The 24,797-nt window shown below is 48.1% G+C and overlaps 1 protein-coding gene across 3 annotated transcripts in view; it reads left to right on the top strand.

Moving 5' to 3' along the window:
- Positions 1-24,797, top strand: part of NHEJ1 (non-homologous end joining factor 1) — a 76,376-nt gene that overhangs the window by 49,393 nt on the left and 2,186 nt on the right. For 2 of the 3 annotated variants that reach the window (XM_032857233.1, XM_032857234.1), the window contains exon 6: positions 11,343-11,369. The exons of the other annotated variant lie outside the window; for it this stretch is intronic. In XM_032857233.1, the coding sequence (XP_032713124.1) occupies positions 11,343-11,369 (27 nt within the window). The remainder of the gene's footprint in view (positions 1-11,342; positions 11,370-24,797) is intronic. 3 annotated transcript variants of the gene reach the window in all.

Genomic DNA, 24,797 nt, shown 5'->3' with positions numbered 1-24,797 from the left:
TCTCAGACTGACATATCATCCCCCACCAAAGAGAGCAAACAGAACAAAATAGCATTCATATTAAAGCAAGGATGAGATCTTCTTCTGTCAGTCAGCAAAAACTGAAATCAATTATTGTATCTTTGGCAAGATTATGGGGAATTGGGCATTCTTCATCCGATTGTAGTGGGAATACAGATTGATACGTTATTTTTGGAGGGCAGGGTTTTTTGGCGGTATCAGCTCTATCCTTTAATCCAGCAGGTAGGAATGTGATCTGTAGAATTAGTAATGTGTGAACACTTGTGCACGAGTATGTTGAAAGCCGTGTTGTTTCTTTTTTTTTTTTTTTTTGAAGATTTTATTTATTTGACAAACATAGATCACAAGTAGCCAGAGAGGCAGGCAGGCAGAGAGAGAGGAAGGGAAGCAGGCTCCCCGCTGAGCAGAGAGCCCGACATGGGCCTCGACCCCAGGACCCCGGGACCATGACCCGAGCTGAAGGCAGAGGCCTCAAGCCACTGAGCCACCCAGGCGCCCAGCAGTGTTGTTTCTTTCTTTTCTTTTTTTTTTTTTTAAAGATTTTATTTATTTATTTGACAGACAGAGACCACAAGTAGGCAGAGAGGCAGGCAGAGAGAGAGGAGGAAGCAGGCTCCCCGCTGAGCAGAGAGCCTGATGCGGGGCTCGATCCCAGGACCCTGAGATCATGACCTGAGCCGAAGGCAGCGGCTTTAACCCACTGAGCCACCCAGGCGCCCCAGCAGTGTTGTTTCTAATGGGGAAAATTGGAAACAGTTTAAACTCCCTTTGTTGTGTAAATATGAAAAAATTGTAGTTTATCCATACAGTGTAGTACAATGAAGCCTTTAAAAAAAATGAGGTTGACCTATATGTAGGTCATCCTTGAAAAGACAGCCGTCATATACTAGTGAGTGACAAAAGCAAAATGCATAAGAATATCTGCAGTGTGGTCCCATTTGGAGGGAGAAAACACCTCTGTACATGTACATTTATATAAGAATAGAAAAAAGTCTGGGGAGATACACACCAGATTGTTCACAGTGGTTACCTCTGAAGAATGGGTTTGGAGACAAAGTGAACAGCATCTTTTACTTTTATGTCTACAGGTCCATAGTGTTGAAACTGAAATGTTAAGTATGTATCTAAGTGTTAAAAGTCAGAATGTCATTTTGTAATTTTTTGAAAAGGAAGAAAAGGTAGTGGATAAATTTACCCAGCTCCAATTCCTTATCCTGATAGAGTTCTTTGCTGTTTCTTAATTTGATTGATTCAGCTTCCCCGGCTTCCTCATCCAGGTTCCTTTTCTTAACCCTGACTGGCTTGGGGTGATTCTCAGTCCATCTGGGAATTCACCACATTCTGATCCTCTTTCAGAGCGTAAGCACGAGATCAGGTCTTCTGGATTCTTGGCCATAATCCATTGCTTCTTTAGAGGTCTTCCGCCCCTCTTAGATCACCCTAATTTTGAATCCCCCAAGAAGGAAGGCACTTGCCTGATTGACCACAGAAATCCCACTTAGGGCTTTAGGCCTATCTGCATGAACCTTACTCAAGCTTCCTTCTTCTGGAAGATTTCCTTAGCTCCCAGGTTTTTGAAAACCCTGTTCTCGTCTCTTGATAGATGTGTGTCTGTTTGGTTGGCTTCCTCATATTAAAGCTGGTGCTGTTCTTTGGGGAAGTGAAGATGATTTTCTTGTTCTAGACCACGTCTAGCCTAGGGTTGGTAATTACAGCGTGACTGCTAGTGGCGTGCACCCTATTCCCAGAAGATTTGTACCTTCTGTCCACCTTCTTGCTAAAATAACAGGAAGCTCCCTTCTCTTGTTTTGAAGATGTGTGTCCACTAAGCCACCACTCTCCTTAGTGGACCTGCTACCGGATTCCACCTTCCAGTTTGAGGGACACGCCTTGCACTTCCCTCTGTCTTCTTTTCCCAGCCTTCCCCAGTTCCTGAACCCTTCCACTGTGCCTTCTGGAACTAATAGTGTATCATCAGCAAAATTGCCTTTATGTTTAGTCTCTTCTCTGAGCACTCCTTTCCCCTTCTTGCTCACAAACCTGGCTTTCACAGAGGATACTTCTTTATCTGCTGCCCACTCACATTGTCCTCTTGCCCCTGAATATGGTGGTGGGATATGTGTCTTTCTGCTTCTCATTGCTGCTTTCTGACCGTTCTCCCTCCTCTTCCCTAAAAAGCCCGGTTTGGGCTCTCTGGTCAGAGTATACCCGCCAGTACACATTTGTTGTGGTGTAGTGACTCTGAGTCATTGCCATTTGTTTCTTGAGGACTTTAGCTCCTGACTCAAGGCCACTTTCTCCAGTCTTCCCTAATTATCTTGACTTCTGCTCTGTCTCATTCACTGATTTCTGTGGTCATACTCTAGAGCAATGCTTCTCAACACAGGGAGGTTTTGCCCACAGGGAACATTTGGCAATGTCTGGAGACATGTTTGGTTGTCATAACTTGAGAGACACTGCTGGCATCTAGTAGTCGTGGGTAGTGTCCAGGGACACCGCTCAACACCCTATAGTAGGCAGAATGCCTTCCAACCCCTGCCTGCCATGGCCAAGCGTTGTCTAGGCCAGAGTGGCTGCTATTTAGAAACTCTGCCCTTGAGTCCGCTCTAGACCTTGCCATGGCTAATAATGGCAACCACTCCATCATCTCAATTTTATAGGTCTTACTTTCCAACCACTTCTTCCTCTTACTCTTCCAACTCTCTTTCTCTACCTCAACTCAACCTTCCTTGAATCCCACAGGGACCTCCAGTCCATTGATCTTACCCTTGTTTTTATTGTCCTGGCTCCTTTGATGTCCTGCTTCCCTTCTTTACTCAGCTTCCGTGGTCAGTCATTAGAATCACTTCCTTGCCTGTGTTCTTGACCCGATTGCCCATCTTTTGTTTATAGGTAAACCTAACTTTTTGGCCTCTTCCATAGCTGCATATATAGCCAAACATGGTTAGTTCAGGAAACAACAACAACAACAACAAAATAACCATAACAGCCATGCTGACTGTTTCCATTTAAATTATTGATGTCCTACTCCTGATTTTGGCTCAGGTCATGATCTCAGGGTCATGAGATTGAGCCCTGCATCAGGCTCCAAGCTGGGCGTGGAGCCTTCTTAAGGTTCTTTCTCTCCCTCTCCCACAACCACCCCCCCGCCCCTTTCTCTATTTCTGACTCTCAACAGAAGAATAAATAAATAAATTCTTGACCATGAACCTCAAATGTACTCTTAATACTGCCAGACGTTCTTGTTGTAGTTCCCTGACCCAGTCCCTCTCCCATCATTTCACACCTTCTTCTCTTTCCTCAAGCCACCTTGACCCTGCTTCCTGTTTTGCTGGGGAAAAAAAATAAGAGTCATCAGAAGTGAACTTTAACAGATTTTCAGCACTGCTTCTACTCCCTGCTAACATCTGTACCCTCATACACTGCCTTTCTACCTGTTTGCATAGAAAAATTCACCATCTGCCCATCTAAAGGCAGTTCCTCATTTGTGCATTGGATTCTAGGTCACCTATCAAGGAAATTGCTCCAGTAATTCTCCCTCTCTAACTTTTTGCTTTCTATAGGCTCATCATATTAGCACACAAATGTGCTATCATTTTTCCCACCTCAAAAAACCTCCTCAGTTACCAGCCCGCTTCTTTGCCTGCTTTCCTATGGAACTCTTTACAAGAGTTGTCTATTTTCATTGTGTGCAGTCCCTCACTTCCTGGTCTCTCTTGAAACCATTTCAGTGGGGTTTTGACTCCTTATCACTGTCCTGAAGTTGTTCTCAAAAAGGTCAAGACTGACTTTCTCATTGCAAAATCCAATAGTTAGTTCTTGGTTCTCCTCTTATTTGGTCTACAATCAGCCTTTCATACAGTCGGCCAGCCAGTCCTTCTTGACACACTTTCTTCATTTGCTTCCAGAGATGTGTACTTTACTGACCTTATTTTTCTATTTCTATTCTCTGTTTCTTCTTTGCAATCTCCTTTGATGTTTTCCTTTTTTCTGTACCAAGGTTCTTTGTTTTCCAAGGCTCTGTCCTTGGTCCTCTTCTGTTCTCTACCTGCCTTCCCTCTGTTGGTGATTACATTTAATCTCATGGCTTTAAGCCATTTTTATGCCTGTATCTCCAGCCCAGATCTTCCCAAACCCTAGACTTGTGTCTCCAGCTGCTTGTTCAACATTGCCAGTGGAAAGTCCAATAGACAATTCAAACTCATCACATTCAAACGGAGCTCCTGATTTCCCCCGCTCTCCCCAGCACACCTACGCCAAGCATGTTCCTCCTTTAACCTTCCCTTCTCAGTTGATGGCAACTCTGTCCTTCCACTTATTTGAGTTAAAAAGCAATCTTGGGGTCATGTTAATTAACTCTTATTTCTCATCCAGTCCATCAAGAAATTCTGTTGGCTCTTCTTTCAAGATAGATACAGGCTCTTCTTCTGCTTCTTCCACCTTGATCGGAGCCATCTTCAATTTTTGCTCAGATGACTGTCGTAGACTCCTAACTTGTCTCTGTGCATCCACTCTGGCTCTCCTACAGTCTCTTCTCAACTTGGAAGCTGGACTGATTCTTTGACGTTCTAAGTTAGCCACTTCTTGGCTCCCAACCCTGCAAAGGGTTCCCATGTCACTTCAAGTAAAAGCAGTCCTCACCATGGCTGAGGAGTTCCTGGATATCTGACCCCCATAGCTTCTCCGACCTCTCCTACAATCTCTTATTCCCTGACTTCCCTCTAGACCCATTGACCATCTTACTGTTCTTTCAGTACCTTGTGTACACTCCCACCTTAAGCCTTTGCACTAGCTGTTCCCTCTGTTTCCAGCACTTGTCTCTAAGATACCCATGAACTAAATCTCTCGGGTCCTTCCAATGTTTGCTCAGATGTCATCTTGTCAAAGCCCCCCTTCCCCGCCTGCCCTATTTAAAATGGCAATCCACCCCTCCATCCCTACACTCCCAATTCCTTATCCTACTCTTCTTCCTGCCCCCGCTCCTCCCCTTGGCACCCAACATTCTTTAACATACTATTTTTTATTAGTGATCTTTCAGCACTAAAATATAGGTGCCACAGGGCAAGAATTGTTTTACGTTGTGTTCATTTTTGTAGCCAGGAACGGTACCTGGAATACGGCAGGCTCCAGTGCCTATCTGTTGAATTGACGTCCATCTAGTTTTAGGCGTGGTCACAGAGCACGATGACTGACAGGTTGAGTCCCATGACTGGTAATTTCATCTCTCTAGCACCTTGTATTTATAGAACCTTTCTTGGCTCATTACCAACTCTTCTACCTCGTCAGGGGGCCCCAGCCCCTCTGCCTGGGGGACTAGTCTTGCAAAATTCTACCAACTTTATACAGGAGAGAGTGACCAAAATAGCAAGACGTTGGTCCTCTCACTTTTCTCCCACCCTGAATGATTTAGAAAGAAAGAAATCTTAGAGCTCTGTGTTTCCTTTCCCAAATGACCCTTTCTCAATTTGATTCCTTGATTTCTGGGCTTTGTGATCCTGTTTTTGGAAGTGTTTCTGGATGAAGCAGAATGCTTTGCCTCCAGGAACACCTGAGTAAGTAAGTCTCCACTTCTCTCCCCTAATCTAAATTTTGATTTACTGAGCCTCTTACCTTATGGCAGCTTCTCAAAGCTTCTCTTCTTAGGCCCAACCCAGGTGGAGTTGAACTGGTACATTCATAGCTTTTCCCAGGATTTCTTTGCTTTTCTGCCTTCAGGACTCCTTATGACTTCTGTGAATGTATTTCTCACTTCCTGTCTTACTTCCTTGAAACCTGCCCCTTAGCTCCTTTCACACTTTTCTTTTTTTTTTTAAATAAAGATTTTTATTTATTTATTTCTTAGAGTGAGAGAGAGAGCACAGGCAGGCAGAGTGGCAGGCCGAGGCAGAGGGAGAACCAGGAGCCCAATGCAGGACTCAATCCCAGGACACTGGGAAGGCAGCTGCTTAACTGTCTGAGCCACCCAGGCATCCCTTCACACTTTTCTGATGGCATTTTAAATTTACTTTTTTAAAAAAGATTTACTTATTAATTTTAGAGGGAGGCAGAGGGGCAGAAGGAGAGGGAGAGAGTTTCTCAAGCAGACTCTGCTCTACGCATGGAGCCTTACATGGGGCTCGATCTCACGGCCCTGAGATCACAACCTGAGTGGAAACCAAGAGTCAGTTGCTTAACAGACCGCGTGCCACCCAGGCACCCCTCTGACTGCATTTATGATGGTGCCCACACCCCTCCTCTCTGAACTAGATCCCAGGTTATTAGGAATTTGATTTGAGAAGCTGACTCCTGCTTTCGATGGGGCTACCCCTATTCACTGTTGGCTCTTATTGTGGTGGGGAGACTCTTCCTGAACCAGATCAGGCCTAGGCACAGGAAGCAGGCAGGGGCTAAGGGGTCTGCATAAACTAAGGTTCCGATTGTGTGGGGAATGAGCTGGGTGGGGGCCAGCTATGAAGTGACCGTTAGGAGTAAAGCATTGTGACCACATGCCAAGAGCTGCAGTGAGTCACTTTAGCACTCAGGGTTCTCGGTGGAAGATATGCCCCTCAAAACGTGGGGACCTGGCCTCCTGGGCTAGCCATCTATGTGCTGCCCGGTCTCTTTTTATCACGGTTGGCTTTTATTTCCTTGCCCTTCTCTGCTTTATTCTCCCACAGATCTTACAGAAGCCACCTCAGTAGTTAGACCCAATGGAAGTGGAAGTGGAGGATAGCAGACTGGGCCAGGTGTCTCCTCAGCCTTTCTCCCGTGTCCACGACCCGCCTTCCCTTTTGAGGAAGGGGCCGATACAGTCCCTCGTCCCTTGGTCAGTCCTTCCTGGAGAGTCTCCCTCAGGTGCCCTTCTGCTCTGGCTAGTGGCCTTCAGAGTGGGATTGGGCTGGGGGCTGTTGCTCCCTGGGGTGGGAATCAGAGGGAATACAATTTCTCTCCCACCTTCTTCCTCTGTTTTGGTGGGTTGGAGGGCCAAAAGCTTGACAGTTAGTGTTTTATTATCAGCAGGTGTTCAAGATGCCCCGTAACCAGAGCCCAAGTTCGGGCCTTCCTTCGTGCCCTCACCTGGAGATGAACCCTGGAGTAGCTCTTCTGTTCCCTAGGGTCAGCCTGGTGTCAGGGCTGCCTGTCCTCCCTAACTGAGCCTGAGGATGGCGGTTTAGCAAACTCAGGGGGAATTTTAAACCCACAAGGTTATGGCTTCCTGCAAGGAAGTGGGGAGTGTATCAGTAGGAAGCGCTAAATTAGGTAACCAGGGCATCCTGTCCTCCTCAGTGAAACCTAGACCCGAGAGAGTGTGAGATGTCATTCCCTAGAAGTGACCTTAGGGGACATGGACGGTAGCCAGGAGAGAGGACAAGGAGTGGAGAGAAGTCCTGGGCCGAAGGACTGAAGTCTCAGGAAGCAGGTTTGAGCCTCAGGCTTGATCTCATCCATTTAGGATGATTTCCTCCCCATCAGACCTGTCAAGACCTGATTCCTGCTTCTCTCCTCCTCCAGACCATGCCTCCCGCCACCCACCCTCCGCTCCCCCATAGTGTGGCCACACTCCTCTTCTGAGTCGAGCTCTGACTTGAAGCTTATCTTTCAACCTCCACTTTTGTCTCCCTGCACTCCTCCTCCCCTGGTATCTCCTTAGGCCCCACTCAGTTTTTCCTAGACAGCCACTGGATTTTAGAGTCCTCACTGGGGGAGGACACTTGGAGGTCACTCACGTCCCTCCAGGGCCCCCCCAGCCATGACTTTAGCAGGTGCCCCGTTGGGAATGCATATTTTGAGTTAAACTGGTGGCTGGTGACTGGGGCCTAGCAGTCGAGCTTCTAGCCCCTCAGCTTTCTAACCCGCAACCTGCCAGGTTTCTTGTCTTTCTGGAAAGTGACTTTGTATCCAGATTTTTTTTTTTTTTCTAGAACCTCAGGTTCCTTAGAATCCCCGCCCTTCCTTAGACTCAGAATTCAGAGGGCCAGAAACTGGTTCAAGTCTGGAGAGCACATCCCTCAGTGGACCTATGTTTTTGGACTTGGGTAGTCACTGCAGATGTTGTGTTAAATAATTTTCACGTTTTCACTGGGGTGTTTGATTTGTTCTGGTTTTCACTGTGTCTTTTAAGCTATTTCCACTATAAAATATTTGGTACCTATGAAAGAAAATATATGACGTATCTAAGGTATAAAGGGTAAGAAAACAAACACTGTGTACCCACCAGCCACTGTGTTTTTAAGCAATTAACAGTAATATTCAGTTCCTTTGCCCTCGCGTGTCCTTTCCTGTTTACCCTCAGTGGATTAAGAACAGTGGGAAGAGCAGCTGGAGAGCCTTGAGGGTCATTCTGTGCCCTTCTCCACAGAAGCAGCCCTGGGCCTACATCCGTCTAGTGGAGTTCAGGCGCTGACCATGAGTGTTACTTTTGTAACAGGAAAGCTGTACAGGACACAGTTTATCCCTCAGGACACAGTCCATCCCTGCCCCCATCAAATGGGATGTCTAAATATTTAAGATGCATTTCCCCAGAGGACCTCTGACAGCTTTGGTTTCCTCTTCTGGGCATTTCTGTCTCCCTCGTCCCTTGCCCTCCCCAAACCTAAAGATCAACAATGGTTCAGGTAGTTCCAGGAGTCTTCTTTGATTTTCCATCCTGCTCCATTTTGTCTGGCTCCTACCAGCTAAATATCTAGAGATAAACCAGACTTCCCAGGTCGGCCTGCCAGGGTTGGCCACAGAGGAAGAGGACAAGCCACTTTCCCTCTTCCCCGGAGCCACTGGACATGAATTATGGTTGCTTGTAGTCTCCACTGTTGAGTTTATAATCCAGTGGAATATTAATATACGCAAATATACAAAACATATTATAAACTCAGAGTAAGTTAATACATTTAACTATTATCTCGGCATATGCAACTGATGAATCACTGACCTCTACCTCTGAAACTAATAATACACTACAGGTTAATTAAATGAAGTTAAATAAAATAAATAAGTAAATAACTATTATCCTGGCAATTAATTGGAAGGAAAAAAATTTCCTTCATTAGCTTGAGTGAAAGGAAAATTTACTGAAGAGGCACGGGGAGATCTCTTGGTCCCTGATTTTAGGACACTTAACCATGCCTCACAGCAGCTGGAAAGATGGCTCTTACTCTGGGATCTCAAGATCACTCCTTTATGGCCCTCACGCCGACCTGCTGGCCAGTTTGCTTCTGCTCCCATAAACCATTAGCTGGCATGTGACTTTGGCTTGCCTTATGGTTCACTCTGACTAGCTCTGTGTGACCTTTCTAGCTAAGTACCCTCTGTTATCCAGTGAAAGTCTCTATGGCAGTTTCTTACCTGGGGGTCCATGCTTCCCTTGAACACCCATGTTTAGAAATTCAAGGTTTCGGGGCACCTGGGTGGCTCAGTCAGTTAAGCATCTGCCTTTAGCTCAGTTCATGGTCTTAGGGTCCCGGGATTGAGTCCCACACTGGGCTTCCACCTCAGCTTGGAGTCGGCCTGTCCCTATCTCTCTGCCTTTCCCCCCGCTCATGCTTTCTCTCTTTCTCTCTCTCTCAAATAAATAAACCTTAAAAAAAGAAAAAAAAAATTCAGGATTTCATGAATTGGATGGGGTGAGGGGGTGGAATTGCAGCCTTATCTTCAGTAAACTGTAACTGAAATTTGGCATTTCCTTCTATTATAAATACAAGGAAGACCCACTACTGCATTAGCGGCATCTATGATTTTTGTCACTGACAGAAATCACAGATACTTTCCGGTCATTTTATAGTGGCTGCTGATATCATGGGATATAGCTTATGTTCATCACTGTTTGAAATTAGGACTTATTAAAGCCACTAGATCTTGTCATTTAATGTATTCATAAAGAAGCATATATATTATCACAGCACTCACGTAAAAAATATTTGAATAACAACACTTCGATTCATTGGTTTTCTTTGTAATAATCTGTGTTTTATTGTATGTATTTGAAAAGAGTCCTCAGGCTTCGCTAGACTGTGTAGGAGTCCGTGACACCCAAAAAAGGCTAAGAATCCATCCTGTGTGGCTTTTGGGTCACAGACCTGATGGAGATAATCTGATTGGTCTAGGGATTGGGTTCTCTTGGGTCATGTGTTCACCCTTGACCTCATTAGCTGAGGTCAGGGGATGTGGGTTATGCAGCACAGATTTGACCCCCTCATCTTACCCTTTTTAATGGGGCACTGTGGGTGAACAGGACACATTTCCAAAGAAGGGGGCTTAACTGAGCTAGCTGCCTTAATTTACTTTGAAGCCTTTTGAATTTGATACAGAGAACAGTTTTCTTCCATAGCCATATTGTACCATCTAGCTAGGAAATCCATGCTATGGGTGCACCTGGCTGGCTCAGTTGGTAGAGCGTGCAACTCTTGATCTCTGGGTTGTGAGTTCAAGCCCCATGTTGGGTGTAGACATCACTTAAAAATAAAGTCTTTCAAAAAAATGTGCTATTGATCGTCAAAGAAACCAGTAGAATGTGGATAGATCAATGTGAATCCAGAAAGAGATCTACTGATGGTTTAAGTGGTATCGTATTAGTATGGCAAGGAAACACAGTTTGTATTTGGAATAATAGTAAAATTTTAATGCTGAGTGAAAAAAAAAAAATTCTCCTCTTCTTCCCACCAGGATCATGGATCCTGGGAGAGGCAGTCTTTCCAACATGCGTTTTCTCCAAATTATAGGTTCCATGTTCAATCTGTCATAGATGGGCTGGGCGTATTCTTCCAGGATATGCAATCTTTGTGCCAGGAAAACAACACAGTACTCACTATCTGCTCAAAGAGGGGCAAGGGAGTTTAGTGCTGAGGACACGCATTCTTCTAACCTGGGGCTGAGTTAGGAATTTGAGTGCAGAGATTTCCAGACAATCTCCTTTTCCTGGGACAATATCACACATATTTAGCTGCACAATCTCATTCCCTGCCTGACACTGTTTCTCCTTGCTGGTTTTCCTGCATTCACGCCAATAATTCTGACAGATCTGGTAGCAGTGATTTCAGCTGGGGGCTGTTAGCTGGCCGGTTCTTATAGATCTCCCTCCTATTTTCAACTCAATACCGTGGTCCGAATTAAAGGACCTGTCTTTCCTCTGGCCCCACCTTCCAGACGCACCCCATGGCATTGCCTGTGCAGGCCTCCAGCACAGGTTAAGAGGAGAGAATTTGGGGGCAGGGTTGGGACATAGCTGACAAGGACGAGAAATCCTGCCCGCTTTTCCACTGTTCTCGGGGCAGACTGGGCATAGACCTATATCACAGAACTGAGCAGATTTCGCTGAACCCACAATCATTCATTTCTTTCTTTGGTCCTAGAATAATCTGGCTCAGAGAAGGTGCCAAGTAAGTGAATAAATATATTTGTTTCTGTGGCTTGAGATTTTTTTCCTTGATCCTGCTTTTGGGAATTATCTCCTGCTATGAAGCAAGGATTTATTTATTCCGTGTGCATGCGTGCGTGCGTGTGCGTGCGTGTGTGTGTGTGTACACTCCCTTGTTTATTTAATAAAGAATTTAAAGCAGCTTTTTAAATAATCCTTTGAATCTTATTATCTCCCAGTTGCAGTCCTGGGAAACAGTGTTCCCTTTACCTATTCCCAGAGAGCTTGGAGCAGAATGTACTTACTGGAGTCTGATTCAGCATCCCCAGACCTCAGGCTGCCTTAACAGCAAACGGTCTTTGGGATGAAGTCAGGCTCAGTGATAGAGAACCTCAGACTGTGGGAAGCTGCCCTCTGAAAATCTCAGGGCATTGAACTTGAAAGGTGCTCAGGACACAGATCTCCAAGTCTACTTATTCCTTCTCTGCAGGACTTAAGGAGACTCCCTTCTCCCTCCCCGACCTCCAATCCCACCCCCTCCCCAAGTCAGTACATCCTTTGCTCAATACCAGTAGGTTTTGCTCCTATGAGCTGATATGAAGAGCTTTAAAACAAAAAAAAAAAAAAAAAGGGAGCCAGATACGGCTTTGAGGTTGTGCTGTGTGCCCCAACTTAAACCCTGCTGGGTCGTGGGAATCTAGGGCTGTAGAAGGAAGAAGAACTAAGAAGTCCCCAGAGTTCCAGCCTCTTGCTTTTTGGATTCAGTGAGAGATTGGCAATCCAGGGCCCAGATCTTTAACTGGGCTCACCAAAAGAAGGTCCTCAGCCAGGACTGGGGTCAACTTCCATCCCAAAGCTCTGCAGCAAACACAGATTATAGGCTCTATGAGGCCATGTCTGTGCCCCCAGACTGAGTGCCCAGCACGTACCACAGAGCCTGGCACATAATAGACTCTGGGTAAATATCTGCAGAATGAACCTGAACTCTAGGAACGCACAGCCTGGTCGAGGAGATGGAAAATGAATTAACAAATCAACCACTGAAAGTTATTGTAATTGCTTTGAGGGAAAAGAATAGACTTCTCTAAGGGCAGACACTGGATGATGTGATCGGGGGCCTGTAGAAGTGGCATTTAAACTGAGACCTGAAAGATGGGATGGGACCAGCTTTGAAGCCAGCGGAGAACAGAGATCCAGGAGATGCCGGGGGACGGAGATCTAGGAGATGTTGGTGAACAGAGATGTAGGAGGTGCCCCTACTGCCGGCCAGCTAGAAGTCATGCCGAGGAGGAAGTCTGCACGCCTGTGTTTCTAGATTCTTGGAGGCAATTAATAGACGAAAAGGAGGGTCTACTGTTGGTTCCTGGTTAGCGTGTTCACCACGCCCCCCTCCCACCCTGTTCCTCACATATCCAGCTTTGTTTTATAATGCTCTAGACTTAGGGTTATTGACTGGGAATCAAAGGCTCCAGTGTGTGCTGGCCAGGAAGAACAATTATTTGTTTATGCGTCTGGCTCCTCCACTAGACAGTGAGCTTCTTGAAGGCAGTGAACTCCATCTTATCCTCAGGACAGAGCGTGCTCTATGGCGGAGTCCACAATTTGGTTGAATGGCCGAGTGAATCGTACTGCTGATAGCTGTTGAGCGCTTTCTATGTGTCAAGCAGCGGAACAGGCCCCTCCCATGTACTAGCTCATCCTCGTGATGACTCAGTAATGCAGTCGTGGTGTTATTCCCATCCTGTCACTGGAGAACCAAAGGCTCATTAGCAAGAGAAAGTGATGGATTTGGGATTTGGGCGGAAGCACTCGACTCCAGAGCCCATACTCTCCAGCTGAATTAAAATGCTTCTGGTTGCCTTCAAGGAGCAGAGATTGCTTGGAATGCTCAAGGGAATGGGACTAACACATGATCTCATTTAACACTTCTCCCAACAACCCTCATCAATAAGAATTATTTTGCTTGTTTTATAGAGAGAAAATTGAGGCTCAGAGAGATTAAGTCATGGGGCGCCTGGGTGGCTCAGTCAGTTGCGTGTCTGACTCTCGGTTTTGGCTCAAGTCACAATCTCTTGGTCATGGAACTAAGTCCCACCCCCCCACCCCCTGCTGCCCTCCCCCACCCCACCTTGAGCTCTACCCTCAGCACTCAGCACGAATCTGCTTCAGATTCTCTCTCCTGCTCACTCTCTCTCTAATAAATAAATAAAATCTTCTTTTTTTTTTTAAAGATTTTATTTATTTATTTGTCAGAGAGAGAGAGGGAGAGAGAGCGAGCACAGGCAGACAGAGTGGCAGGCAGAGGCAGAGGGAGAAGCAGGTTCCCTGACGAGCAAGGAGCCTGATGTGGGACTTGATCCCAGGACGCTGGGATCATGACCTGAGCCGAAGGCAGCTGCTTAACCAACTGAGCCACGCAGGCGTCCCAAATAAAATCTTCTTAAAATATTTAATTAATTTGTTAATTTGAGAGAGAGAGAGAGAGAGAGAGTGCACAAGCAGGATGAAGGGCAGAGGTAGAAGCAGACTCCCGCAGAGTGGGGAGCCCGATGTGAGATTTGATCCTGGGATTCTGGGATCATGACGAGAGCCGAAGGTAGACCCTTAACTGACTGAGCCACCGAGGTACCCTAAATAAAATCTTTTTTAAAAAAAAATTAATTTTAAAAAAGAGAGATTAAGTCACTTAGCTAAGATAATAAAACGAATATGTAAATGGTGATCTTATTTTCAGAGCCAGGCCCGCAGGACTCTAGAGCCTATGCTCTGTCCCGGTTCTGTGCTAACTCCAGTCACTCGCTCACTGGGCACGGATCTGCCAGGCTCACTGTGTTAATGTCCTATAAATGTTTTTCAGGCCTGTTGGGAGCCTGAGAGTCTCTTCCTCAAAGAGGAAACAGAGTGGAGAATGGGAAGCGGATAGGGGGAGGGCAGAGACTTTATCTTTTTAAAAAAAATCCTTTTAAAAAATTGAGTTATAATTCTTGTACCATAACATTTACCAGAAGCGTGCAATTCGCTGGTTTTGCTCTATTCACAAGGCTGTGGAGCCATAGCTACTATTTTAATTCCAGAACCTTTTCATCGCCCTGAAAAAAAAGAATCCCCGTACTAATCTGCAGTCATTCCTTATTTCCTCCTACGCCCCCCAGCCCCAGCTCTTGGACGCGCTAATCTACTTGGTCTCTACATAGATTTGCCTATTCTGAATATTTTACACAAATGGAATGATACAAGATGTGGTCTTTTGTGTCTGGCTTCTTTCACTTAGCATTGTGTTTTCCAGATTCATCCTCTGAAGGATGAAGTATCGTCCTTCATTCCTTTTTTTTTTCTTTTTAAGATTTTATTTATTTATTTGACAGACAGAGATCACAAGTAGGCAGAGAGAGAGGGAGAGACAGGCTCCCTGCTGAGCAAAGAGCCCAATTCGGGGCCGAACCCAGGACCCTGGGATCATGACCTGAGCCGAAGGCAGAGGCTTTAACCCACTGAGCCACCCAGGTGCCCCTTCATTCCTTTTTATGGCAGAATAATATGCCATTATATGGGTCTCATGCCTTTTGTTTATCCATTCATCAGCTGATGGACGCTTGTGCTGTTTCAACTCTGGGGTTATTTTGAATAATGCTGCTGTGAACATGCGTGCACAAGTTTTTGTATGAACATATGTTTTCAGTTCTCTCTGGTGGAGACCTCGCAGTGTAATTGCTAGGTCATATAGTAACTTTACCCTTAACTGTTTGAGGGACTGCCAAATTGCTTTTCAGGGTAGTTTATCTTTTATTAATAAATGTCTTAACTTGAAGTATAAGATATATACAGAAAAGTGCCCATATCATCAGCGTGGGGCTTGAAGAATTATTACAAAGCACACATGGCCACATAATCAGTACCCCGCCAGGAACTAGGAAGTTTCCAGTACTCAGTACGTACCACCTCTGAAGGATAAGTACTGTCCTGGCTTCTGATGTGATCAATTATTGTGGCCCATTTTGAGCTTCATAGGAATGGAATTCTATGGTACATACTCCTTTGGGTGTGACTTCTCTCCCTCAACGAAACGTTCACAAAGTTTCTCCACGTTGCGGGGACCAGCGCTGTGTTCCTTTTCATTTCCGGATAATAGATCATTGTCAGACCACACCACAATTCATTTATGTGTTTGCATTCGGGTGTGTACATAGACTTGGAAGGGTTGTTTCACGGTTATACACGTTTTCAGACTTAGTAGAGACTGCCGAACAGTTTTCCAAAGTGACTGTGAACTTGGACTCACACAAGAACTCTCTGAGAGTTCTGGTTGTACCACATCCTTGGCAACACTTGTATCATCTGCCCCTTCCCTTTCGGCCATCCTAGTAAATATGCGGCCGTGCCCTAGTTTCATATTGATTTTTAAGAGTTTTTCATGTATTTGCCGTTGATTCTGGAAACGAGTCCTTCGTTGGTTGTGTCCATTGCTGGCAAACCCTCCCGTTCTGTAGCTTGCTGTTTTGCTCCTAGCGGTGTCTGCTGATGAGCAGAGAGGTTCCTAATCCTAGTGGGGTCCAGTGTATCAGTCTTTTCCCTTGTGATTTGTGTCCCATTCAGTCTTTACCTACCTAAGGTCATGAAGATCCGGCCCTTATCACGAGTGTATGTATGCGTGTGTGTACATGGGTGCATATGGGGAGGCAGTGTATCCCCCTACAGAGTAAGATTTCTGGGGTGGACGGGACATGGTGTCTCCCTACAGGGAGTAGGTAGCAGGCAGGGTGGGGGCGTCGGGGGAAGCCCGTGAGATGACAGCCACCACGGGCTTGTGTTCCCAGCTGTCAAGCGTGTAATCTGGAGTGAAAGAGAATCCCTTTAGTGGTACGGGTCCTACAGAGAGTACTAGCAGATCCTCTAAATCACTTCTGTGCCCCGGGGACCCAGCTGACTCTCCTCTGTTCTCCCCTCAAATGCGGGGGCGGGGTGGGGGGGCAGGGGGATGAAAAAAAAAAAAAGGAAGAAAGAAAGAAATTTACACTCCCGAACAGTGCTGGTGGCCCAGGGCAGGGATCCAGAACTTTTAGAGCCAGGTGCCTGCCTCATAGTTGTGATTTTGGTTGTTATTAAACCTTAGGCCTTTTCTCTCTGATCCGCACCGCAGGGCTGCATCTGCATCTGGGAAGAGGATGGTGAGGTGGCTGAACGCGGGAGAGGCGCTTGACCATCTCCCAGCCCGGTGGCCAGAGCCCCTCCCTGAGCCCACGCGGACAGGAGCTGCTTGTTCTTGGAGCAGGAGCGGGGGCCGCTGCTGCAGTTCCTGAGGGGCTCGAGGATTCCTCCCCCCCCAGGAAACCACTTTGGTCCCCCAGCCCCTGTGCTGCTTGTTAGGCGCTCCCCAGACTAGAAAGCCCCGGTTTGTGCTGGGGCTGGGTGGGGCTTCGGGGACAGTTTCGGCTTGGGCCTGCAGAGGGGAGGGGTGGCTGTGGAGCGAGCGAGGGTCACAGCTCAGGCTGTACTGTTCGCTTGTCACCTTGAGAAGTTCCACCTTGTCTGGCAAAACCCCCTTTCAGAGGCAGCCACCACAAAAGGCTCTTATGAGCTCAGCGGCCCCTGCCCCCACCTCCACTTCCACTCCCTTTCCCATTATTTTTCTTTTGGGGCAGAGCTGAGGGGCCTTCCTGCTATGACTTTGAGGGGCTGAACTCCTTTTAAAAGGAGACGTAGAGTCTTGAGCCTCCGTGTACCAGAGACTCCTTTTGCGGATTTTCTAGCACCATCGGAGGTCCCTTCAGGCCTGGAGTCTGGAGGGCCTCACAGTCTTTTCCCTCTCGCAGCCTCTTGGGCTGTTTGGGGATTTAAGAAGCAGGTGAGGGCTGGCTTCTAGTACTAGGCCTCAAAGTGGGGACAGCAGCCTGCTTCTGGGGATGTGGGAGGCGGGGGCAGAAGGGAAGGATACCTATCTCCCTGGGTGACTCTAGGACTTAATGGGGCCTAGGAGGTCAAGGGTGCATTCTGGAGTTGGGCCTCCTAGGTCTTCAACTTAGCGTTCTGCCAATTTCTAGCTGTGGCCCTAGTCCAGTCACTTAACCATTCTGAGCCTTTGTTTTCTCATATATACAGTGAGAATGATCTTAGTGCCTAGCTGTTAGGGCTACTTTGGAGATTGAGATAATGCATTAAAATGCTTATTACTCTAGTACCTAATACATGAAAGCATCCCAAAATGTTAATTTTACTGATATTATTCAAGCTATCTGTTTGAAGATTTTTTTTTTTTTAAGAGAGAGAGAGAGAGAGCATGAGCCGTAGAGAGAGGGAGAAGCAGGCTCCCTACTGAGCAGAGAGCCCAATGTGGGGCTCCATCCCAGGACCCTGGGATCATAACCTGAGCCAAAGGCAGACACTTAACCAACTGAGCCACCCAGAGGCCCCCAGGCCGTCTGTTTGGATGTCTCTTTCATAGCTCTCTTCCCATCTGTCTCTTCTGACCATATAGCTTAGGGAGCTAGCTGGGCCTCCAGAGGAGCCAGAAAAATCTGAATAATATAAGTAGGACTGGACTTTATCTCAGACTGTTTTGAACTCTGCACGTATCTTATCTCCATTGCATTTCCGGCACCATGAGAGAGAGAGAGAGAGAGAGGCGGCAAAATGATCCCATTAGAAGGGCAGGCTGCAAAGGGAGTGATTTCATTTGACCGGATTGGTACCTGCATACACGTGCAGTGCAGCCAACACCTCCCTCCTCCCCGCCTGGGGAGGGGCAAGGAGGACTGCAGTGAATCCCGAGGCTCCTAAACACAAGATTAAGTTCAGGCCTGTCTGTGGCTTCTCCTTTGCAGAGCTCGGCACTGAGCGGGCGGGGGTGGGGCTCGGGAGCTGGGAGGCTAGGGGCCACAGGGAGAGCAGCGCCAGGTCAGCGGAGGCAACCAGAATGGTCAGCGGAGGCCTGACGTGGCCCAGACCCAAACAAAGCTAAACCAGACCAAACACAGGAGCAGCCCCAGCTATCTGGTCCTCACGTGCCATGTTCAAGGGCAGCATGCCTTGTGCGCATAGGGTGCCGTGTGCTCTCCCACATCAGCAAGATTTGCAATCAGTGGGCTGAGAGACCCCACAGGGTATTCTGTGAGGGAGCAGAGGGAGCCTGGATCTTGGCCGAAACTCCTAGATGAGCCAGCCAGCCACTGTGGAATAATCACGGGGAGGGAGGAGGAAGAGGGAGCTGGTTGTCTCTGGAAAACCCAGACATCACCACCCTGTCTCTTTTCTGTGTCCTAGTAACGATTTATTTTTTTCTCCCGGACTCTGAAGAAATGCAGAGATTAATCCCATCCAGACACATTGGTCTGTCCGCCATGCGGGTGACGTCACTGCAGCTCGTTTTCTTCTAGTTCAGGAGCCTTTGTTGAGTGTCTGTTGGTTTGCAAGTGGCAGGGCGGAGCCTCTTGCACGAGGTTCATTTGGGATCAGGAAGGGGCAGTGAGAAAGGGTCCCACCCCCAAGCCAAAGTGTCCTCAGAAAGGGGGGGCTAGGTGGGATGCTTCTGCTGGAGTGTTCTGGGGAGCAAGCTGCCTGTGCTCTGTGTGCCTCTGGAGAGGTTGGCGTTCCTCCACCACCCCTACAGAAAGAGGGGAGGGGGATGGAAGTGAGACCTGGACCTCTTGGGGAGGTCCTGAACTCTGGGGGAGCAAACGAGATCTTCCAGAAGCAACAGAGCAGTGTGCGGGGAGATAAGGAGACATCATATTTCTCGAGCGGGCAACCTTTATGTTACTGTGTGTGACCCTTCCCACAATCTCTTGAAAGTACATGTCGGTAGCCGTCCTCACTTCTCTGATGAGGAACATAGCCACTGACTGGCACAGCGGGGACTTAAAGCAGAAGCCACACTGCTTGTGGTCCTTCCCAGAGTCTGAGCAGGGGGCTCATGTGGCAATGGTGGACAGGGAATGACCGGCAGGTTACCAGCCAGGGTTTCCACAACCGTGGGTCTCTGCTCTGGACTTTGATTAGTCACTGAGTTGTTGGAAGAGTGTATGCTTTGGGGTACAGTGGGGAGGTGTTCATAACTGGGTCAGACCTATAGTATTAAGGCTTCTCTTGAACCTCCTTGGCCCAGGCGAGAAGAGTCCCAGTGTGCCTTGCAGGGGAAAGGGACAGACATTTCTTGGGTACTTACTCTACCCTCTCATTTATCCTTTCAGGAACCCTGACATAGAGATTGTTAGTCTCTGCACCCCTCCCTGTCCATCTATCCATCGCTCCATCTCTCTCTCTCAAGAATCAGACCTTGATTGAGTATAATAACTTGCCCAGAGTGTTCCCACCAGCAGATAGACCTAAGGTACAAATCCAAGTCTTTGGGCTCTCACGCCAGATCTTAAAGTTTGTTTCTACTTCTCTTTTTTCTTCTAAGAACTTTTCCCCCTAATCCGCAGATGATCTTGTTGCTTCCTCTTCGAGTGCGAAGCCACTTTTGACTTTCTCTTTTTAAACCGTGATACTTCCCCTGGGTATCGGCTTCATCTTTCCTTCTCCTCTCACCCTTTTGCTACTAAAGCTGGGTCTGTGTTGTGGACGCAGGGGTCATTTCAGGTTTTCTTTGGTCTAGGGATTTATTTTGGGTTTCTGGGTCATCCCCCTGTGACATCTACTTTCTGCCCTGGAGTGGAGTGATCCTTGAGTATCTCAAATGCTACGTCTACTCCATCAGCAAATCCTGGCTGGCCATGCCTTCAGATACCCCCCCAAATCTGGTCATTCCACTGCCCCCAGCCCCAGCCTCCCACGGCCTTCCACCTGATCACCCTAGCAGCCTTCTAACAGGTCTGCCCACTTCTTCTTGCCTGCCCTTCAGCACTCAAAGTGATGTTTTTTAAACGTAAATCAGATCATTTCCCTCCTCTGTGAGCTCTCATGGCTCCCCGTCTTACAGAACAGAAGCTAATATACTACATGAACTCATGATTTCAAATAAACACCCAGACACATATGCTCCAACCTGCCAGGCTCATCCTCTGATACGAGGCGACCATCTAATTGATCGTGCAAACTTGGTCCTAATAAGAGAGAAAGGGACGCCTATTAATAAACAGCACCAAGCGTGAGCCAGGGCTGGACCCAGGCAAACTGGGAATCTTGGTCTCCTGACCCAGAGAGCCACGTGGATCATTCTCCTGCTTCTGTTTGGGTCTTTTAAAAACGTTACTCTCTTAGCAAGGCCTTCTTCGGCCTCTGTTCAGAATAGGAACACATCCCCGCCCCTCTCCCATGATGCCTGTGCCCATTTGTTTCTTCTCCGTGACGCTGTCACCATCTGCTAAAGTCAGTGTTTTAATCAGCTCTGTGTGTGTTGTTGATTCCGCTCCCTAGACTGTAGACTTCAAGAGGGCAGGGGATTTTTTTTTAATCTCTTATTCAGTCTGTCCTGTCCCCAGCATCTCAGTCATCCTGAACACCATAGAGGGTCAGTAAATATCTGTTGCGTGAACGGACTGAGGGTGGAGAGGAGCGCCCGGCAGGAGTCCTGTCGGTTAGAGTCTTTCCCTTTAGAATCCTCATCCTAAACCATTTTTCTTGTTCTTCTCTATTTATTTTGGTAACCCTTTGGTAATGTGAAACCTTAGAAGAATTTTCCAGTGTGCCCTTAACCCTACGCAGAGCTACTGATGAAAATGTCCATGCTTTCCTAAAGGAAGGCTTGTGCACTCCCCAGGACGGGGAGTTGGTGAGTGCTACCTGCAGAGTTCACCAGGTTGTGAGAGAGAAGCTGTGTGTTTGGGGCACTGCCCCCTGGGTGTGCTCCTGTGATAACTGGGGGCTTCACCGGCTCCTGGGGCTGATGCCAGCCCTGAAGACCTGCTCAAGGCTGATGCTGGGGCGTTCCAGTTTGCGTGGTTCCGCTGGCTTTTTTGTCCCCTACACCTGTCCCCTGGGCTGTGGGCCCATATAGAGTAGGATGAGCACTGTGTCAGGGTCCAGCCTTTCCTTACTCGGATTCTAAAGGTTTCTTTTCTGAAACAGCCTCGGGGAAAGGAGGGATGGAATTGGGGTGGGGGAGAGAGTAGAGTGGGAAATCTGGCTTCTTCTTTCTTTCTTTTTTTTTTTTTTTTGAAGATTTTTTCTTTATTTATTTATCCGAGAGAAAAAGAGAGAGAGCTTGAGAGAAAGAGAGAGAGCACAAGCAGGGGGAGTGGCAGGCAGAGGGAGTAGTAGTTTCCCTGCTGAGCAGAGAGCCCAGTGCAGGACACATTCCCAGGACCCTGAGATCCTGGCCTGAGCCAAAGGCAGACACTTAACTGACTGAGCCACCCAGGGGCCTCCTGACCTCTAATTTCTAATGGAAAGTCACAACGGGGATCTCTCCAGCAGATCCTGCTGGGGTCAGAGAGCAGGAGGGAGCCTTGGAATCACTGGGAGTGAGTTTGAGATCTCACCAGTGGCCATGGGAGTTGTAGACACATCTCCACTGAAGAAGGGAATTTGGGTGCTGCGACCAGAAATGGGCTGCAGTAGGAAAAGAAGGGGAAATAAAGTGCCCTATAGGATTTCTGTAGCTTTGGTTTTCCTAAAGCTTCTGATACAGCCAGATGGCAGGGGCCAAAGTCCCAGGGAACTGGAGATAGGAGAGAAATGCTTCTCTGTTTTGCCTAATGAAAGGTCACAGTCTAGCAGTTCAGTTAGTGAAGGGCTTCGACATGGAGCAGAAACCTACAAAGGCAAACTCAGAGGATGCGTCTGACCCCTCACTCTTGATTCAGTATTCATTCAGAGCCAAGCAAGCCTTGGCAAGCATGGGTATAGCAGAGAAAGCTGCTTTGTGAAACAAAAGGAAACTTCCAGGGCATATCCTTTGTCAGAACACCCAGCCAGCCCTAAGCAATCTAGCCTTCTGGTCTTATTTCCCATGAGATACATCAACATATCCTGTCTTTTCACACCTTTGTGCTTCAGATACTTCCCCACATTCGCAGCCTAAGGGAGGAGGCTGGCTGTATGTCACCCCCCACCCCCCCAAACCCCACCCCATGCTTTTTGCTGGACAGTCAGAACTCCTCCTTTTCTTTTTCTCTGGTTCTCATTACCCTTTATTTCTAACTCCGATAGCATAATGCTTGGGAAAAAAAAAAAACCAAACCCTGAAATCTGCCTATTCCTGCACCTGAATATAAACCCTTTGAGGCAAGGACGGTGACTTCTTCATCTTTGACTAACTCGGCCCTGTTCTGAGGGGGGAAGGGTGCATCTCTTTTCCCTCGCCCCAGTCCTGCAGTACCTAACACACGGTAGGATCTCAGGGCCTTTCTGTCGCGTCGAAGTGGTTCTGGGTTGATCAGATGAACGCAGTCCGCAGTAGACCAGCCTGTCCCTTCCTCCCTCCCCGCTCCGCGCAGTGACCCGCTCTGTGGCTGGTACACCTTGCTCCTGGCTCCTTCGTACTTTTATGGCAGGGGGCACTGCTGTTTGCTTTTCTTAGTCCTGACCCCGCTGTTCTCCCTTTGATCTCGGCTGCCTGCCCCAGCTCGCCCCTGCCATTGTCCTGCCTGCGGAGCTAATGTTTCTCCTTTGCGAGCCGGGCCTCTCCACCTCCTCTTCCTTGTACACTCTGAGGATAATGCCATCACGGAAGCAGTGATGCTGGGGATGGCTGGACTGAGAGATGGCCTCAGCCCCACCAAGGGTTCCGGGTGGGGTCAGCTTTTCTGGTAGAACGTCTGGATTCTCTGCTTGCTTCTCTTTTGTCGCCTGAGGGAGCTTGTTCCTGAGCTGGCTGGGAATTCAGGCAAGTGATCTGTGATGGGAGCCACAGGTGGCTGTGGCCCTGGGAAAGAAAGGCTGTGTGGCTCCTGTGACTAAAATTCTGCTGTATAGAGAAGGAAATAGGGTAGTCATACACCTCGGCCCTGAGGTCAGCCTGTTTGGGTTCGAATCCTGCAGAGCTGTTTACTAGTTGGACCATGTCAGTAAGATGGGGTTACACCAGTGCCTACCATGTTCATGTGCCCCGACCCCAGTCCAGGTGCCAGGGAAACAGCAGGAAAAAAATAAAATGGGTCAATACACTTAAATTCTTAGAACAGTATCTAGCACATAGGAGATATGCAGCAAATGTACCACTGTTCTCTTTTGTTTTTAAAAGATTTTACTTATTTATTAGAGAGAGAGAGAGCATGAGCTGGGGGACAGGCAGAGAGAGGGGGAGAAGCAGACTCCCTGCTGAGCAGAGAATCAGGATGTGGGACTTGATCCCAGGACCCTGAGATCCTGACTTGAGCCAAAGGCAGACTCTTGACAGACTGAGCCACCCAGGCGTCCCCCAGTATTGTTTCTAGTACTTTTCTGAGAGTACTCAGGTGGGATAACTTCCAGCAACACCTGCAGGACCAGATCTCTCGGAGATGGGGAAAGATGGAGGACGGTCCAGGATATCAGTTCTGTATTTGGGCTTCGGCTCGGGGCGCACCGGCTTCAGTGGCCTTTCATTTCTGCCACTTTGTTTGGAGACTCAGTTCGGGATATGGCTGAAGAGTGCCCTAAAAAACGTAGGCGTCTGTCTGGTTCCATAGAAGGGGCAGGAGGGCAGGAGGGTGGGGAATGGGTTAGCGGAGACTCTGCTTCGTCCATTTGTACCGGCAGCACCCGGCCTCCCGAGCCCTGCATGCAGGAGCCTGAGAGAGGCCACGTTCCTGGAGCCATCTGAAGGAGGTCCTGGAGATCGAAGAGATAAGGAAGGAGAACAGCTGTTGGCCTGTCCACGGTCGGGGCTCTCTGGCTTCGGAGAAGAGGACATGTTTTCAGAGGACGTGGCTTGGGGAGGCTGAAATTAAGGAGAGTGAGGGGAGATGGAGGTGTATGGCCTGATAGTTTACCTGTCCCCCCAACCTCCCCACACCCCCACCCCCCCCACCCCCCCCACCCGCTTCCAGTTTGCTCCTCGGGGCCCTTTCACTCCTGCGGTGATCACTGGTCAGAAGCAAAGTTCTGACTTTATTTGTGGTTTCCAGTGAAAGTCCAAGCCTGACGGAGTCCTGGCGGACCAGGCTCGGAGCACAAGTGCATGCTGCGTTTCCTGGGGATCGACAAGGGTTTCCGCTCCCACCATCCTTGGGGAGAGATAATCCTGACTGTGGTTCAGCAGCTGCTTGCCTGCTTCTCCTGCTTTCTCTCTTTCATCCTTCTCCCTCAGCGGCTTCTCAGAAACGACTGCCTTTATAGCACAGAGCACGTGCCCTTGACTCGAGCTGTGGGTCCACCCAGGGTTCTCAGGTGGGCGCACTGTGAGCTACTGGCACGGCTTCCCTCCGAGGCCGGCTAGCTTGGCTGGGAACCAGGACAGTCTGCCTGCACAGGTGAAGGCATTCTGGGTCCTTTCCAAGATTGCGAAGCGGAGCCAGGTTTGGGACCCCTGGATACCGGACGCCTTCATCTCGTTTTTACTGCCCTTGCTTCCGTCTCCAGCCGTCACTTCAAG

Source organism: Lontra canadensis, unplaced genomic scaffold, assembly GCF_010015895.1.
Source record: "Lontra canadensis isolate GAN:19392208 unplaced genomic scaffold, GSC_riverotter_1.0 scaffold13, whole genome shotgun sequence".
NCBI lineage: Eukaryota > Metazoa > Chordata > Mammalia > Carnivora > Mustelidae > Lontra > Lontra canadensis.
This window is presented reverse-complemented; position numbering and strand designations above follow the sequence as displayed.